At 37.4% G+C, this 17,519-nt stretch overlaps 2 protein-coding genes and 1 non-coding gene across 3 annotated transcripts; all 3 read left to right on the forward strand.

Moving 5' to 3' along the window:
- The first annotated feature begins 261 nt into the window (after window positions 1-261).
- LOC127676473 (U6 spliceosomal RNA) lies at window positions 262-368 on the forward strand. The gene has a single exon (XR_007975950.1). It is a non-coding gene; the product is annotated as a U6 spliceosomal RNA (small nuclear RNA).
- Window positions 369-3,869: 3,501 nt separating this feature from the next.
- On the forward strand, window positions 3,870-4,814 carry LOC127679523 (olfactory receptor 502-like). The gene has a single exon (XM_052175369.1). The coding sequence runs from the start codon at window positions 3,870-3,872 to the stop codon at window positions 4,812-4,814; it is 945 nt and encodes a 314-aa protein (XP_052031329.1).
- A 3,982-nt stretch (window positions 4,815-8,796) lies between these two features.
- Window positions 8,797-9,741, forward strand: LOC127679540 (olfactory receptor 507). Its single transcript, XM_052175370.1, has one exon. The coding sequence runs from the start codon at window positions 8,797-8,799 to the stop codon at window positions 9,739-9,741; it is 945 nt and encodes a 314-aa protein (XP_052031330.1).
- The last annotated feature ends 7,778 nt before the right edge of the window (window positions 9,742-17,519 follow it).

Genomic DNA, 17,519 nt, shown 5'->3' on the forward strand with positions numbered 1-17,519 from the left:
CCTACAGATTGGTAAAGAATTTTCCCCAACCCTACAAGCAACAGAAGGCTAATATCCAAAATATATAAAGAACTCAAGAAGGTAGACACCAATAAAACAAATAACCAATATTAAAAAGTTTATACAGAGCTAAGCAGAGAATTCTAAGCAGAGGAATATTAAATGGCCAAGTTCCGAATCATCAGAGAAATGTAAATCAAAACACTCATTAGATTCTATCTTATATCCATTCAAATGGCTAAGATAAAAAACTGAATGACAGTGCTCGCTTCGGCAGCACATATACTAAAATTGGAACGATACAGAGAAGATTAGCATGGCCCCTGTGCAAGGATGACATGCAAATTCGTGAAGCGTTCCATATTTTTTCCAAATAGATCAAGGACCTCCACATAAAACCTGACACACTGAAACTAATCGAAAAGAAACTGGGGAAGACCCTGGAGGACATGGGCACAGAGGAAAAGTTCCTGAATAGAACACCAATAGCTTATTCTCTAAGATCAAGAATTGACAAATGGGACCTCATAAAACTACAAAGTTTCTGTAAGGCAAAGGACACTGTCAAAAGAACAAAACGTCAACCAACAGATTGGGAAAGGATCTTCACCAACCCTAAATCCAGACAGAGAGCAAATATATAATATATACAAAGAACTCAAGAAAGTAGAACCCAGAGAACCAAATAACCCCATTAAAAAGTGGGGTATGGAGCTAAACAAAGAATTTTCACATGAAGAACTTCGGAGAGCTGAGAAACACCTTAAGAAATGTTCAACATCATTAATCATTAGGGAAATGCAAATCAAAACAACCCTGAGATTTCACCTCACACCAGTCAGAATGGCTAAGGTCAAAAACTCAGGAGACAGCAGGTGTTGGCAAGGATGTGGAGAAAGAGGAACACTCCTCCACTGCTGGTGGGATTGCAAGATGGTGCAACCACTTTGGAAATCAGTCTGGAGGTTCCTCAGAAAACTGGGCATGACACTTCCTGAGGACCCTGTTATACCACTCCTGGGCATATATCCAGAGGATTCTTCAGCATGCAATAAGGACACATGCTCCACTATGTTCATAGCAGTCCTATTTGTAGTAGCCAGAAGCTGGAAAGAACCTAGGTGTCCTTCAACGGAGGAATGGATATAAAAAATGCGGTATATTTACACAATGGAGTACTACTATTCAGCCATTAGAAGCAATGAATTCATGAAATTCTTAGATAAATGGATGGAGCTGGAGAACATCATACTAAGTGAGGTAACCAAGTCTCAAAAGATCAGTCATGGTATGCACTCACTGATAAGTGGATATTAGCCTAGAAACTTTGAATACCCAAGACATAATCCACAAATTAAATGATGTCCAAAAAGAGTGGAGGAGTGGTCCCTGGTTCTGGAAAGACTCAGTGCAAGAGTATTGGGGAATTCCAGAACAGAGAAGTGGGAAGGGGTAGATGGAGGAACAGGGGGAGGGAAGAGGGCTTATGGGACTTGCAGGGAGTGGGGACCCAGAAAATGGGAAATCATTTGAAATGTAAATAAAAAATATACCAATAAAAAACCCCTGAATGTCAGCACATGCTGACAAGGATGTAGAGCAAGAGGAATACTTCTTCATTGATACTGGGGTGCAAACTTGTGCAACCACTTTGGAAATCAATTTTGCAGTTTCTCAGAAAAATGGGCACAATTTTACCTCAGGTTTCATCTATACTGTATTTAGCACAAAACGTTCCACCTTACTACAGAGATGCTTGCTCAACTATGTTCATAGCAGCTTTATTTGTAATAGCCAGAAATTAGTAACAACCTTGATGTTCCTCTACCGCAGAATGGATAAAGAAAATGTTGTTCATTTATACAATAGTGTACTACTCAGCTACTGAAAACAAGGATACAATGAAATATTTCAGAAAATGAATGTAAGCAGAAAGTATTACCCTAAGTGATATAACCCCAGCCCAGAAAGATATGAATGGCATGCTTTTACTTATAAGTGGATATTAGCCATAACCTATAGGATTACCACACTACAAAAGTCAGAACCAAAGATGTTAAGTAACAAGATGAGGCTGAATTATGCCTGACATAATTTTATCATATTCTTTTAATAATTATCATATAAAGCATGTTCATTCTTTCTCTTAGAGGAAAATACCAGTAGATAAAATCATTGAAAAGTATCTTTAGTGTATGTGTGTGTGAAATGAACTGGGAATGACATAATGATCTCCAGTGACTTGAATTCACACTTGAATCCAGAGTCTCAGTAGGGACTTACCCTCAATGACAAACAATGACAGCAACAGAAAGCTGTGTAGCTACAAAACCAAAATCACTTTGACCTTATTACTTCATAATGAATTCTGGTTGGAAGAGGTAAGTTTTGAATTTTGTGGGTAGATATGGCTATTTATTTGACCTTTATCTTTAGAGAATACTTCATTTTTTGAAAATTTACTCAAATGTATAAGCTTCAGTGGATACACATATCTGGTGGAATAGGCAATAAATTGGACCAAAAACCTAGCTGAATGAGCCTCTATTTCCATTTTCAAACTTCTGTTAATGTCCAGTTAATTTCCTTTGTTAGAGGTTTCTTATTTATTTAGCCACTGATGAATCCAGAATCCAGCATAATCAATAACAATATAAGAATTTATTACTCAGGAAAATGAAATCACTATTTTTAAAATGCTTTAATGGAGTACACTGCATAATGCCTTGTAGAAATACTTGCTTTCCTAATTGACTGAAGGTTCTAGTATGACAACCAGCAGATGTTTTCAGAGAATCAGAAGGTATAATGTCAAAATATTGAAGAGTTCATGCAATCCCAAGTTGGGTGAATATGGGTGAACTTAACATTTTTAGCTGAATATTTTCTTCCCATTTGTACTGTGTAGAAAACCATGTGATTTCATTTTGTCATGCTTTACTTAGAAAACATGGATTCCTTTCTAGTTTTCCAAGGTCTAATAAGAAAATTTATCTTGATGTAGACTTGCTGCACTAATGGTAATTAAAATACTAATTTTGTATTATGGAAACTAATCTTTTGTATATTAACCACATAGCTGTTTTATGTCCCAAATTTGCATGTGTTCTTAACTTCACTGTGACTTTTTCATAGAGAGAAATTACTAAAACTTAGATCAAATACAGCCTATCTGCAGCTCATATCCTCATTCTAGACTACTTACATAGTCATGAAAAACAAATTAAATATTCTCAAAAAGCTAAAAATCATATTAATTCTTTATTGTAGGGGAGTACCAGGACAGAGAAATAGGAAGGGGTTGATTGGGGAATGGGCAGAGGGAAGAGGGCTTATGGGACTCATGGGGAGGGAGTAACCGGAAAAGGGAAAATCATTTGGAATGTAAACAAAAAATATAGAAAATAAAAATTCAAGAAGTAGATTCTTTGTCTTATTCTTGTGCTTAGTAACATTAGTAAGTTTAGCCATTATTAGTCTTTATCACACAATTCAGTGGTTGTACATTTTATGTCTTGTGGTATTTACAATAACTTCTGTTATTTACACAAGTCACATATTTAAAAACCTTACTTATAAAACCACAGAGGTATATTTTACTATATATGACTAAAAGATAGCAGATACATTATTTGAAGGAAGTTTACTTACATTTATTTTAAATTAAGTCAGATTTATGCACAAATACATATGTACTCCTAGAATCCTGACCAAAATTTTGTTCACTATAATTGTCAATTCTCTTTGAATGATAAATTTACTTGTGATACCCTCATGGTTGAGTTGACTAAAATGAGATCATCTTCTGATAAAACTCTTCCTGTAATGTCTCCATCACAGCCTTGATCTAGCAACAGCTACACTGCCCCATGGCTCTGCTGGAGGATGGGAACCACACTGCAGTGACAGAGTTCATTTTATTGGGTTTAACAGATGATCCAAACCTTAGATTCATCCTCTTCACCATCATCCTGTGCATCTACCTGGTGACTGTGTCTGGTAACCTCAGCACCATCCTTCTCATTAGACTCTCTTCCCAGCTCCATCACCCCATGTACTTTTTTCTCAGCCACTTGGCTTCTGCTGACATAGGCTACTCATCTTCTGTCACACCCAATATGCTTGTCAACTTTTTGGTGGAGAAAAATACTATTACATACCTAGGGTGTGGCATTCAGCTTGGTTCAGGTGCTTTCTTTGGGACAGTTGAATGTTTTGTTCTAGCTGCCATGGCATATGATCGCTTTGTAGCCATCTGTAGCCCACTGCTTTATCCAATCAAAATGTCTACACAAGTCTGTGTTCAGTTGCTTGTAGTAGCATACATAAGTGGTTTTCTTAATGCTTCTTCCTTCACCCTTTCTTTCTTTTCATTTTTCTTCTGTGGACCAAATATAATCAATCACTTTTTTTGTGATTTTACCCCTTTAGTTGAGCTCTCCTGTTCTGATGACAGTGTCTCTATTATACTTGCCACTATTTCTGTTGGCACTGTCATTGTTATTACAGTGCTCATCATTGCTGTCTCCTATATCTACATCCTCATCACCATCCTGAAGATGCACTCCACTGAGGGCCGCCAGAAGGCCTTCTCCACCTGCACCTCCCACCTCACTGCAGTCACTCTGTTCTATGGCACTGTCACATTCATTTATGTGATGCCCAAGTCCAATTACTCCACGGACCAGAACAAGGTGGTATCTGTGTTCTACATGGTGGTGATCCCCATGTTGAATCCCCTCATCTACAGCTTGAGGAGTAATGAGATTAAAGGTGCACTGAAGAGACAACTTGGTAGAAAAATATTTTCTTAGAAATATCTGTTACATTTTTGGACTTGTTATATTAGTAATATGGATATAGTAATAAAAGTTGTGTTTCTTTGGTTGAAAAGCCTATTGATATATTATTAGCAAATGCAGAAGTGTGTAATAAATATTAGAGTTCAATTTTCAGACTACAACAGAAATAAAAGTGTCATTATAAATTAATTTTAATAAAATCAAATAGTCTTTTAATTAATAGAATAAGGTGATTCATCTAAAACATAATATGTTGAAAATATTTTGACATCATTTTCTAATATTTTCAAATAGTCAACTTGGTCACAAATTGCATCTTAACTCTCCACAATGTCTTATGTGTTAAAGACAGTTCTCTATTGCTGTTGGGAAAGGCTAGAATCACAAAGCTTGACTCTAGTTGGGAATCTTTAGTTTATCAGAAGCCTGCCATGATGGAGATAATGAGACTCAGAATATTGTTCCTCTTTATTGGCCATAAAGCGAGGAGTTTTTTCCCACCATGTATTCCTTTGATGATATACAACTGTAGTACACATCAATAGACTCAATTCTTGGGATACAGAGACTTCAAAAACAGTGTGCTAATAATTACCCTTTATCTTCAGTGCCAGTTGATAAGCTTAATTTCTTGTTCTAGCAACAGAAAACTTACTAGCACCTATTTTAATGCTTCAGGGTGTATGTTTCAACACAATTGTCCTGAGATAAGTTTGATGATTATAGTTATTTTGCACCTACAAATAAATGATAGAGCAAAAATAGAGGGTAATTGATGGAATTATTCTTATAGAAATGTTGCCTATGCCATACGGGTTTTGTGTATCCGTAATAATCTGATGCATGGTGTAGGGTGGTGGTACAATCCCAATAGTTATGTACATATAAAAGAACAGGAATCCAATTCCTCATTAATCTGATTTCTTGACAGTTTCAAAAGTTAATATCATCATCATTGAAATTTTTTTAAAGACAAGTCATTATCCACTTCCCAGTCTGCCCTCTGACTCTTCTTCATCCTATATTTCTTACCCCATCTCCAAGAGGATGTCCTCAACCCACTCCCCACTCCCTGGAACTCAAGTCTCTTGAAGCTTAAGTGCTTCTCTCATGGAGGCAAGACCAGGAAGTCCTCTACTGTATATGTGTCAGGGATTTCATATGAGCTGATGTATACTGCTTTGTTGGTGGCTCAGTGTCTGAGAGATCTGGGAGTCCAGGTTAGTTGAGACTTCTGTTCTTCCTCTTGAGGCATGATCTTGAGCTTTCCAGGACCAAGGGAAACAAATTAATAAACATAAGATAAATGGTGTCTAATGAGAACTAAGTTTATAATTTGAACAGTGAACTTGTGAAGAGGACATTTTTAGAAAGACTTCGTGGTGAAGCCACTTATCCTCATGCATACAAGTGAGCAGACTTGGCTATATCTCCTTTGAAATCTGACTGCCTTTAGGGGAGATAAAATCAACCTTCACATGTGGGTGATGATCACATTTATTCCACCTTTTCCTCTACTTTAATGTTTCAGAAACAAATTCCAAATTCTTTTTCATAGAACTAAAGGCATTGATGTTTTTACTCATTCACTTACATTTTTACACATTCTAGAGTCTGTACAATGATTCTTACATGTCATATGTTAGTAGAGTGGAAGTGGTTATAAACAAGAATTTGCAACAGTGGCATTTATTCACTCATATAGGATCTTGGCAATAAATAAAACTGAAAGGTAAATGATGTTGACTATCATAAGAGGTTGAACACTGTTCACAAAAATGAACAAAAACCAAGATCATGTGCACAGGGAAAAGATTAGCAATGTACATTTCACTGAGAACCTAATACCTGAGAAAGGATTACAGGATGTGAGGACACTTCTGTAGAATACAGCAGTACCTATGTGAGATAGTTGTGTGAGTGTGATATTGCTGTCATGTACATTGAGGCTTCTGTTAAAACAATGACAGAACTGTTCACTTTAATTAGCCCTCTGATGTGCCCAACTGTAACTATAAAAGGTTAAGTATATCTTCAACATTAAATTATAGCTTACAAAATAAGAATTATATAAGCATCCCCAGAAAGTGAAAACTCAGGGAATTAGACCTAAATTTTTATTTATTATATTTTATATCAGTGAGGTGAGTTAGCAGGTTAAATCTCTTATAACAAAGCACTAATAACTTGAATTCATTTCCTGGAACCCACATAAAAGTGGAAGAGAGGAAACCCCTCCTCTACACATACCTCTACATAAATTGATATACTTTTCTTTTCAATGACAGAATTGGACAATTAAAAAGTAAATGCTATAAAGTTGAGCGAAATTTAAGATGAGATGGGGGAACTAGATGGGCCAGAATGATAAATTCAGACATGCCTTTGAGAGATATCTAATCAATAGAAATCACGCATATTAGAAAATATAGATAAACTACAGGAAAGCCACCCTTATGCAGATTGCAGCAACTGTGGGAAAAGGAATCTCAGTCCTTGAACTTGGTTCTAATGTAGTCAAGAACAAGTGGTACATCAGGACGAATTGAGTAACGGAATAGACATGTCTCAATTATCCCTGTCAAACACGGAGAAAATATTGACCCACTAATTGGAAGCCAAGGATACTAAACAGAGATGTGGCAGTGCACAAGAAAAACAAAACCATTAGAATTTACGATATAAAACTTTAGCACAAACAACATTCACTGAAAGGTAAGACTCAAGTGAAATGTACACAGTAATATAAAATATTAAATTAAATCATATAGAACTTCATAAACTTAAAAGTTTACAATCCCAGTATTTACACCAGACTTTTTTCTTTGAAGAACACTTTTGCCTTGGGTTTTAGGCTATATTTCTCATTATTCACTAACATGAAACATAAAATGAATATAGAAGCAACACTTAGGTGAGATAATTTTGTTAACATTATACTTCTAATAATTATTAAGTGAAACTGAGCCAATTTTCAAATCAAAATAAAAAAAGTTCAGATTGACTCCTTGAAATTGGTTTTCATGTCTAATAAATGTGTTTTTCACCTGAGATAATGGTCTCTGGGGTTTTGATTCATATTGAATCCCAAGACAACTCAGAGACTTATTCTCAATGGTAAAGGAATGATTATGGGAGATAGTTAGGATAGTATAAAATCGTGTTATAATTATCGTGATATTCTTACTTTAAAATGAATCTTAATTTCAGGAGGTGAGTGTTCTGGTTTTCTTTTTTCATTGAGGAATACTTTGCTCTCTGAAAATGTATATAGATATAGATAGATGTATATGTAGATATAGAGGTAGATATAGATATAAATATAGATGTATATATGCTGTAGTTTGGAAAGTGGTCAGGTATAATGAAAAAAATTACTGATTCAATGTATATTTTATATCAAATTCTTCTGAATAATTATGTATAGAACTTAATTCTCAAAACTTTCTTATTTATTCAAACATTTAGAAGAGGAGAAACCCACATGGTCTCTACTGGCATATAAGCTGAGCAATCAAGAAATTAAAATGCTGATAAGTTCACTAGCATTTCCACAGATTAATGATTTCATGACAAATGTCTCATGAAAATGCAGCAGAGGATGGCTTTGTTGGACATCAAAGGGAGGAGAAGTCCTTGGTTCTGAAAAGGCTAGATGCCCGAGTGTAGGGGAATGCCAGGACAGGGAAGCAGGAGTGGGTGAATTGGTGAGCAGGAAGATGGGGGATGGGTTAGGAAATTTTCAGGGTAGGGGAACCAGGAAAGGGGACAACATTTGAAATGTAAATAAAGAGCATTTCTAATGAAAATCCTGCAAAATGGAGTTAATGCACATGAATGTACAGTGGGTATTCAATGTACTACCCCAATTATGTTTTGAATAATGAATTTTTGTAATAATTTCTGTGTTAATGGAAATGCAGACACATGTTTACAAATCCTTTCCTATATGGTCTCTATCACAGCCTTGATCTAGCATCAGCTACGCTGCCCCATGGCTTTCCTGGAGGACAGGAACCACACTGCAGTGACAGAGTTCATTCTATTGGGTTTAACAGATGACCCGGTCCTTAGAGTCATCCTCTTCACCATCATCCTGTGCATCTACCTGGTGACTGTGTCTGGGAACCTCAGCACCATCCTTCTCATCAGAGTCTCTTCCCAGCTCCACCACCCCATGTACTTTTTTCTCAGCCACTTGGCTTCTGTTGACATAGGCATTTCATCTTCTGTCACACCCAATATGCTTGTCAACTTCCTGCTGGAGGGAAGCACAATTTCTTATCTTGGGTGTGCCATCCAACTTGGCTCAGCTGCTTTTTTTGGATCAACTGAGTCATTTCTTCTAGCTGCCATGGCTTATGATCGCTTCATGGCAATCTGTAACCCACTGCTTTATTCAACCAAAATGTCCACACAAGTGTGTGTCCAGTTGGTTGTGGGCTCTTATGTAGGAGGATTTATTAATGCTTCCTCTTTTACACTTTCCTTCTTTTCTTTTCTCTTCTGTGGACCAAATAAAATCAATCACTTTTTCTGTGATTTTACTCCTTTAGTTGAACTCTCCTGTTCTGATAACAGTGTCCTCCTAATTCTTGATTCATTTTCTGCTGGCTCCATCATTGTGATCACAGTGTTTATCATAGCCATCTCCTATAGCTACATCCTCATCACCATTCTGAAGATGCACTCCACTGAGGGTCGGCACAGGGCCTTCTCCACCTGCACCTCCCACCTCACTGCAGTCACTGTGTTCTATGGAACTGTTACATTTATTTATGTGATGCCAAAGTCTAGTTACTCCACTGACCAAAACAAGGTTTTGTCTATGTTTTACATGGTAGCAATCCCCATGTTGAACCCCCTCATCTACAGTCTTAGGAATAATGAGATTAAGACTGCTCTGAAGAGGCAGCTTGGTAAAAAACCATTTTCTTAGACTTGTCTGTAATCTGTTTGTCAAGTGCTATATAGTAATATACCATAGACATAGTGATATACCATAGACATTGTATATAACCACACTTGAAGTTTGGTAGTAAATGTACCAGATGAGTATCCACACATCACCACGTAAATTATATATTCATAATAATACATTTCATTAGAAATAAAAAGTTTCAGACAAAAATCAGGTGTTAAAATTATATTTCAGTTTTATTCATATTTTAAAGTAATTACCTGCTAGGTTGAAATGTTGACTGCATAAATTTTTAAGTCTATTTGCATTTTCAATAAAAGCTAACTTCAAGTGTATGTAGTTGCTATATTTAGAACCAAGTATATTAGAGAGAAGATGCCAAGGTAGCACAGGCAATAATAATGCTAGAGATGTTCTTTTTTAAAAATTTATTTTCTATATTCTTTGTTTACATTCTAAAAGTTTTCCCCTTTCCCAGTCCCCTCCCCATATGTCCCATAAGTCCTCTTCTCTCCATCCATTCTCCTATCTATCCCCCTCCCTTTTCTCTGTCCTAGTACTCCCCTACAATGCTGGATCAAGCCTTTCCAGGATTAGGGCCCTCTTCTTCCTTCTTCATGGGAATCATTTGATATGCTAATCATATCTTCAGTATTCAGAGTTTCAGGGATAATTAATATCCACTTATCAATGATTGAATTCTATGTGTATTCTTTTGTGATTGCATTACTTCGCTTAGGATGATATTTTCCAGTTCCATCCATTTGCCTAAAAAATTCATGAATTCATTGTTTTTAATTGCTGAATAGTATTCCATTGTGTATATATACCACATTTTCTGTATCCATTCCTCTATTGAGGGATATCTGGGTTCTTTCCAACTTCTGGCTATTATAAATAGGGCTGCTATAAACATAGTGGAGCATGTGTCCTTATTGCATGCTGGGGAATCTTCTGGGTATATGCCCAGGAGAGGTATAGCAGGGTCCTCTGGAAGTGTCATGTCCAGTTTTCTTAGGAACTGCCAGACTGATTTCCATAGTGGTTGTACTATCTTACAATCCCACCAGCAGTGAAGGAGTGTTCCTCTTTCTCCACATCCTTGCCAACACCTGCTGTCTCCTGAGTTTTTAACCTTAGCCAAGTGGCAGGTTATAAAATCAACTCAAGCAAATCAGTTGCCTTCCTATACTCAAAGGATGAGCAGGCTGAGAAAGAAGTTAGGCAAATGACACCCTTCACAATAGCCACAAACAATATAAAGTATCTTGGTATGACTCTAACAAAACAAGTGAAAGATCTTTACCACAAGAACTTCAGGTCTCTGAAGAAGGAAATTGAAGAAGACCTCAGAAAGTGGAAAAATCTTCCATGGTCGTGGATTGGCAGAATTAATATAGTTAAAATGGCCATCTTGCCAAAAGCAATATACAGATTCCATGCAATTCCCATTAAATCCCAACTCAGTTCTTCACAGAGTTAGAAAATTCAATTCTCAAGTTTATCTGGAATAACAAAAAACCCAGGATAGCTAAAACTATTCTCAACAGTAAAAGAACTTCTGGGGGAATCAGTATCCCAGACATCAAGCAATACTACAGAGCAATAGTGTTAAAAACTGCATGGTATTGGCACAGGGACAGGCAAGTGGAGCAATGGAATAGAATTGAAGACCCAGAAATGAATCCACACACCTATGGTCACTTGATCTTCGACAAAGGAGCAGAAAACATGCAGTGGAAAAAAGATAGCCTTTTCAACAAATGGTGCTGGTTCAACTTGAGGTCAGCATGCAGGAGAATGCAAATTGATCCATTCTTATCTCCTTGTACTAAGCTCAACTCCAAGTGGATCAAGGACCTCCACATAAAACCAGACACACTGAAACTAATAGAAAAGAAACTGGGGAATATCCTTGAGGACATAGGCCCAGGGGGAAACTTCCTGAACAGAACACCAATAGCTTATGTTCTAAGATCAAGAATTGACAAATGGGTCCTCATAAAATTACAAAGTTTCTGTAAGGCAAAGGACACTGTCAAAGGACAAATCGGCAACCAACAAATGGGGAAAAGATCTTCACCAACTCTACATCTGATAGATGGCTAATATCTAATATATACAAAGAACTCAAGAAGTTAGACCCCAGGGAAACAAATAACCCTATTAAAAATGGGGTACAGACTTAAGCAAAGAATTTTTGCCTGAAGAAATTCGGATGGCCAAGAAACACCTTAAGAAATGCTCAACATCATTAGCCATTAGGGAAATGCAAATCAAAACAACACTGAGATTTCACCTCACACCAGTCAGAATGCTCTCTTTTTTTAATTTTCTTTTTTTAAATTCGATATATTCTTTATTTACATTTCAAATGATTTTGCCTTTTGTGGATACTCCCTGCCTGAAAGTCCTATAAACCCTCTTCTCTCCCCATGTTCCCTAATCAACCCCTTCCTGTTTCCCTGTCCTCTATTCCCCTACACTGCTGCATTGAGCCTTTCCTGGACTAGGGTTCCCTCCTTCCTTCTTCTTGGGCATCATTTGATATGTGAATTGTTTCTTGGGTATTCTGAGCTTCTGGGCTAATATCTGTTTATCAGTAAGTGCATACCATGTGTATTCTTTTGTGATTGGGTTCCCTCACTCAGGATGACATTCCCCAATTCCACCCACTTGCCTAAGAATTTCATGAATTCATTGTTTTAATAGCTGAGTAGTATTCCAAAGTGTAAATATACAACATTTTCTGTATCCATTCCTCTATTGAGGGACATCTGGGTTCTTCCCAGCTTAGTACATGGGGATGTTCTTATTGTAGTTGTAGTATCTATTCGGATGGGTCTTTCATAGCCATAGGCAGTAGAATAGTAGAGTACACACACACACACACACACACACACACACACACACACACACACACACACACATTTCCTCTAATCATCTCCCTGTTTCTTGTTGTGTACATGAATTGTATGAGACAAGGAAATTTGTCAGGAGAGATGGTGTATGTGAATGTGTGTATGTGTATGCATCTATATACAAATATGGGTTTCTATGTTATAGACTTCTTTCTTTGGGAAAGCCTAATTAATACTGCTGTTCACTAAGATTTTATTTGTATGTTTCAAACTCTAAAGCAGTTATGCACACCATCAACAATTAAAAACCTAAATAAATTATTTATTATCCTTTTTAAGTTTCCAATTTTTTTGATTGTGAGGTTTACTTGAATGTTATATTTTTAATTTCATATATATATTTATACATATACATATATACATATGTATATATACAGGTCACTAATATTCTATCATATATGTTGAAAAGACGTTATCCTACTTTTGGGGCTTTCTCTGCACTCAGCTGATGGTTTCCTTTTCTGTGCAGAATATTTTAGCTTTATGAGGTCCTACTTGTCAATTATTGGCATTAATTCACAGGCAAATGGAGTTATATCTGGAAAGCCTTCTCTTGTATTTATGTCTTGCAGAGTACTTCCCATGTTTTCTTCTAGCGGTTTCAGAGGTTTAAGGTTCACTTAGAGGATTTTGTTCCATTTGGAGTTGATTTTCTGCACAGGTGATAAATATGGCCCTAATTTCATTCTTATTCATACAAACATCCATTTCCCTAACACCATTTGCTAAAGATATTGATAATCTTTTTAGCTCCTAAAGTTAAAAATCTGCACATCAAAGAAACCATAAGTCAAGAAAAGAGGATTCCTAAAGAAACAAGAGAACATATTTGTCAACTCTACATCTAATAGAGGACTAATAACCATATGTTTCATCTAGGTAGCTAAAATTTCTCTATAGAATCATTTTTCACACAGTTCTAGGACCTTGCTAAACTTAAATAGTAAGGCTTCATAAATGAAAAAGTTAATTAATAGAAGATAAATGATTTCTTTGTCTACAACCTTGATTCCAGTGATTCCAGTGAATATATTACAGAGCCTGTAAACAGCCTCTACAGAATAAGACAAAGGTTGTGGTCACACATATTAAGGCCCTCTCCCCAAGGAGGAGAATAGACAACTCTGTAGCTCCCTAACTTTAGGAGATTTTGGTTTTGATGCATCTGAGTAAGCTCTTTCCATACTAAATATGTGAGTTGGGATAGATACTTTTCATGTTCATTAATTTAAAAAAGAGATGAACTGCTTAGGTACCTCAGGACTGGATGGATAGCACATAAGTGAATTTCTTTCATGTTTTCATTTACTGAAGAAAATGTAGAGCTTCCCAAGCAGAACCCCTGACTGATCCAGAAAACAAAACTGTATGCTTGAGGTTCCTAAAGAAAAAATGGTGAAGCATTGACTTAGAGAGCAGTGAACTTAGAGATCAGAAGCTCCTTGGACAACACCTGCCATAATTCATGCAAACCCAAATGAAGAGATAACATCCTTCCACTTTCTCACTTTCAATGAATTAATTGGTAAGGAGCTAATTTAGCCTATCCTACTTTCTACTGTATGCCTAGACTAATGATTATACTGGAGAAATGAGCCCTCTATCATTCTGCAGCCTACTGAGATGAAGCAAGGACTAAAATATTTTTGTCAGTGTGGCAAAAGCTAGAGTTATCTGGGCAGAGAAATGAGAAGTTAAGAAAATGCCTCCAACAGATTGCCCTATTGTACAGAGCCATATTGGGGAGTCCACTTGGTAGGAACTTGACCTTGGTCAAGGACAATTCCTGGCTTCAGGCAGGAATCTGCCATTAGGACATAATAGGGAAGTAGGTTAAGGCAGGAATTTTATCCTAGGGTGGAGAAGCTAAGTGAAGGTTAACCTCATTGTTCCTCCAGATCTAGGAATTCCTGAATTAAGCAGGTGACCTACCCAGTTGCAGGAGCAGTGGAGACAAGGACCTCCAAGAGAAGCTAGACAACTTCCACCAGAACTCAGCCCGGAGTCTGGGAGGAAGAGTTTGCCAAACTGTTAAAAGGTCTGACCGACATTAAAGTTTTGGCCTCGATTAGTGAAACATTGTCCTGGCCCTTCTTTCTTTTCGCCCCTTCCCCATCCATCCCTCAGCTTCTGTTCCAGCAACCCAGTTCATAATAGCTGCAGGCAGCTATGGAATACAACACCCTATGAATCCTTCTGTTAAGTATTTCTCATTTAACAATTGACATGTAAAGGCCCTATTCAATGTGAATGTTGCCACCAAATAAAGATGTTGTCCAGTCTTTTTTTTTATTTGATATAATTTATTTACATTTCAAATGATTTCCCCTTTTCTAGCTCCCCACTCCGCAAAAGTCCCGCAAGCCCCCTTCTCTCCCTCTGTCCTCCCATCCACCCCTTCCCACTTCCCCATTCTGGTTTTGCCGAATACTGCTTCACTGAGTCTTTCCAGAACAAGGAGCCACTCTTCCTTTCTTCTTGTACCTCATTTGATGTGTGGATTATGTTTTGGGTATTCCAGTTTTCTAGGTTAATATCCACTTATTAGTGAGTGCATACCATGATTCACCTTTTGAGTCTGGGTTACCTCACTTAGTATGATGTTCTCTAGCTCCATCCATTTGCCTAAGAATTTCATGAATTCATTGTTTCTAATGGCTGAATAGTACTTCATTGTGTAGATATACCACATTTTCTGCATCCACTCTTCTGTTGAGGGATACCTGGGCTCTTTCCAGCATCTGGCAATTATAAATAGGGCTGCTATGAACATAGTAGAGCATGTATCCTTATTACATGGTGGGGAATCCTCTGGGTATATGCCCAGGAGTGGTATAACAGGATCTTCTGGAAGTGAGGTGCCCAGTTTCGGAGGAACCGCCAGACTGATTTCCAGAGTGGTTGTACCAATTTGCAACCCCACCAGCAGTGGAGGAGTGTTCTTCTTTCTCCAGCGGGGAGAAGTCGGTGTGCTCCGTTGAATCCAGCGGGCCCCAGCGGGAGCCTTCAGGTATCTGCTTCGGGGTCTGAACAACCTGGGCAACAGCACCCTGCCTCCAGGCAGTGCAGGAGGTAAGCTGTGCACCAGAGGCCACCTGGAAAGAGGCAGCTTGCATTGATGAGTCCAGCATTGACAAGACTAACTAACACCAGTGAGAACTAGATGGCAAAAGGCAAACACAGGAACGTCACTAACAGAAATCAAGGCAATATGGCAACATCTGAACCCAATTCTCCTTTACCAGCATGTCCTGGATACCCCATCACACCAGTAAAACAAGATTTGGATTTAAAATCACTGGTCATGATGCTGGTACAGGAACACATGAAGGACATACTTAAAGAAATTCAGGAGAAAATGGATCAAAAGTTAGAAGCCCTTGCAAGGGAAACACAAAAATCATTGAAAGCAATCCAGGAGAATACAAAAGCCAATAATGAGCAAACGCAAAAAACACTTAAACAAATACAGGAGAATTTTGGTCAACAGGCTGAGGTCATGAAAGAGGAAACAAAAATCTCTTAAAGAATTACAGGAAAGCACAAACAAGCAAGTGAAGGATCTAAGCAAAACCATGCAGGATCTAAAATCAGAAGTAGAAACAACTAAGAAAACTCAAAGGGAGACAACTTTGGAGATAGAAAGCCTTGGGAAGAAATCAGGGGACATAGATGCAAATATCAACAACAGAATACAAGAGACAGAAGAAAGAATCTCAGATGTTGAAGATACCATAGAAACCATGGACTCAACAGTTAAAGAAAATGCAAAATGCAAAAAGCTTGTAACCCAAAATATCCAGAAAATCCAGGACACAATGAGAAGACCAAACCTAAGGATTATAGGCATAGATGAGAGTGAAGATTTACAACTTAAAGGGCCAGCAAATATCTTCAATAAAATTATGGAAGAAAACTTCCCTAACCTAAAGAGAGAGATGCCCATGAATATACAAGAAGCCTACAGAACTCCAAACAGACGGGACCAGAACAGAAATACTTCCCGTCACATAATAATCAAAACACCAAATGTACTAAACAAAGAAAGGATATTAAAGGCAGTAAGAGAAAAAGGCCAAGTAACATATAAAGGAAGACCTATCAGAATCACAGCAGACTTCTCACCTGAGACTATGAAAGCTAGAAGATCCTGGGCAGATCTCATGCAGACTCTAAGAGAACACAAATGCCAGCCAAAACTACTATATCCAGCAAAACTCTCAATCACCGTAGATGGAGAAACCAAGATATTCCATGACAAAACCAAGTGTACCCAATATCTATCCACAAACCCAGCCCTACAAGGGATAATAAAAGGAAAACACCAATACAAGGAGGGAAACTTCACCCTGGAAAAAGCAAGATAGTAACCTTTCATCAAACCCAAAAGAAGTTAACCAATCAAATTTAAAAAATAACGTCAAAAATGACAGGAAGTAACATTCACTATTCCTTAATATCTCTTAACATCAATGGACTCAATGCCCCAATAAAAAGTCATAGACTGACTGGATACTTAAACAGGACCCTATATTTTGCTGCTTACAGGAAACACACCTAAGGGTCAAAGACAAACACTACCTTAGAATAAAAGGCTGGAAGACAGTTTTACAAGCAAATGGTCTCAGGAAACAAGCTGGAGTAGCCATTTTAATATCAGATAAAATTGACTTTCAACCCAAAGTCATCAAAAGTGACTCTGAGGGACACTTCTTGATGGTCAAAGGAAAAATACAACAAGAAGAACTCTCAATCCTGAACATCTATGCTCCAAATGCAAGGGCACCCTCTTTCGTAAAAGAAACTTTGTTAAAGCTCAAAGCACACATTGCACCTAACACAATAATTGTGGGTGACTTCAACACTGCACTTTCC

The sequence above is a fragment of the Apodemus sylvaticus genome, chromosome 1, assembly GCF_947179515.1.
Source record: "Apodemus sylvaticus chromosome 1, mApoSyl1.1, whole genome shotgun sequence".
In the NCBI taxonomy this organism is placed as follows: domain Eukaryota; kingdom Metazoa; phylum Chordata; class Mammalia; order Rodentia; family Muridae; genus Apodemus; species Apodemus sylvaticus.

Coding starts and splice junctions, on each gene's coding strand:
- LOC127679523 (XM_052175369.1), top strand. CDS start 3,870: ATGGCTCTGCTGGAGGATGGGAACCACACTGCAGTGACAGAGTTCATT.
- LOC127679540 (XM_052175370.1), top strand. CDS start 8,797: ATGGCTTTCCTGGAGGACAGGAACCACACTGCAGTGACAGAGTTCATT.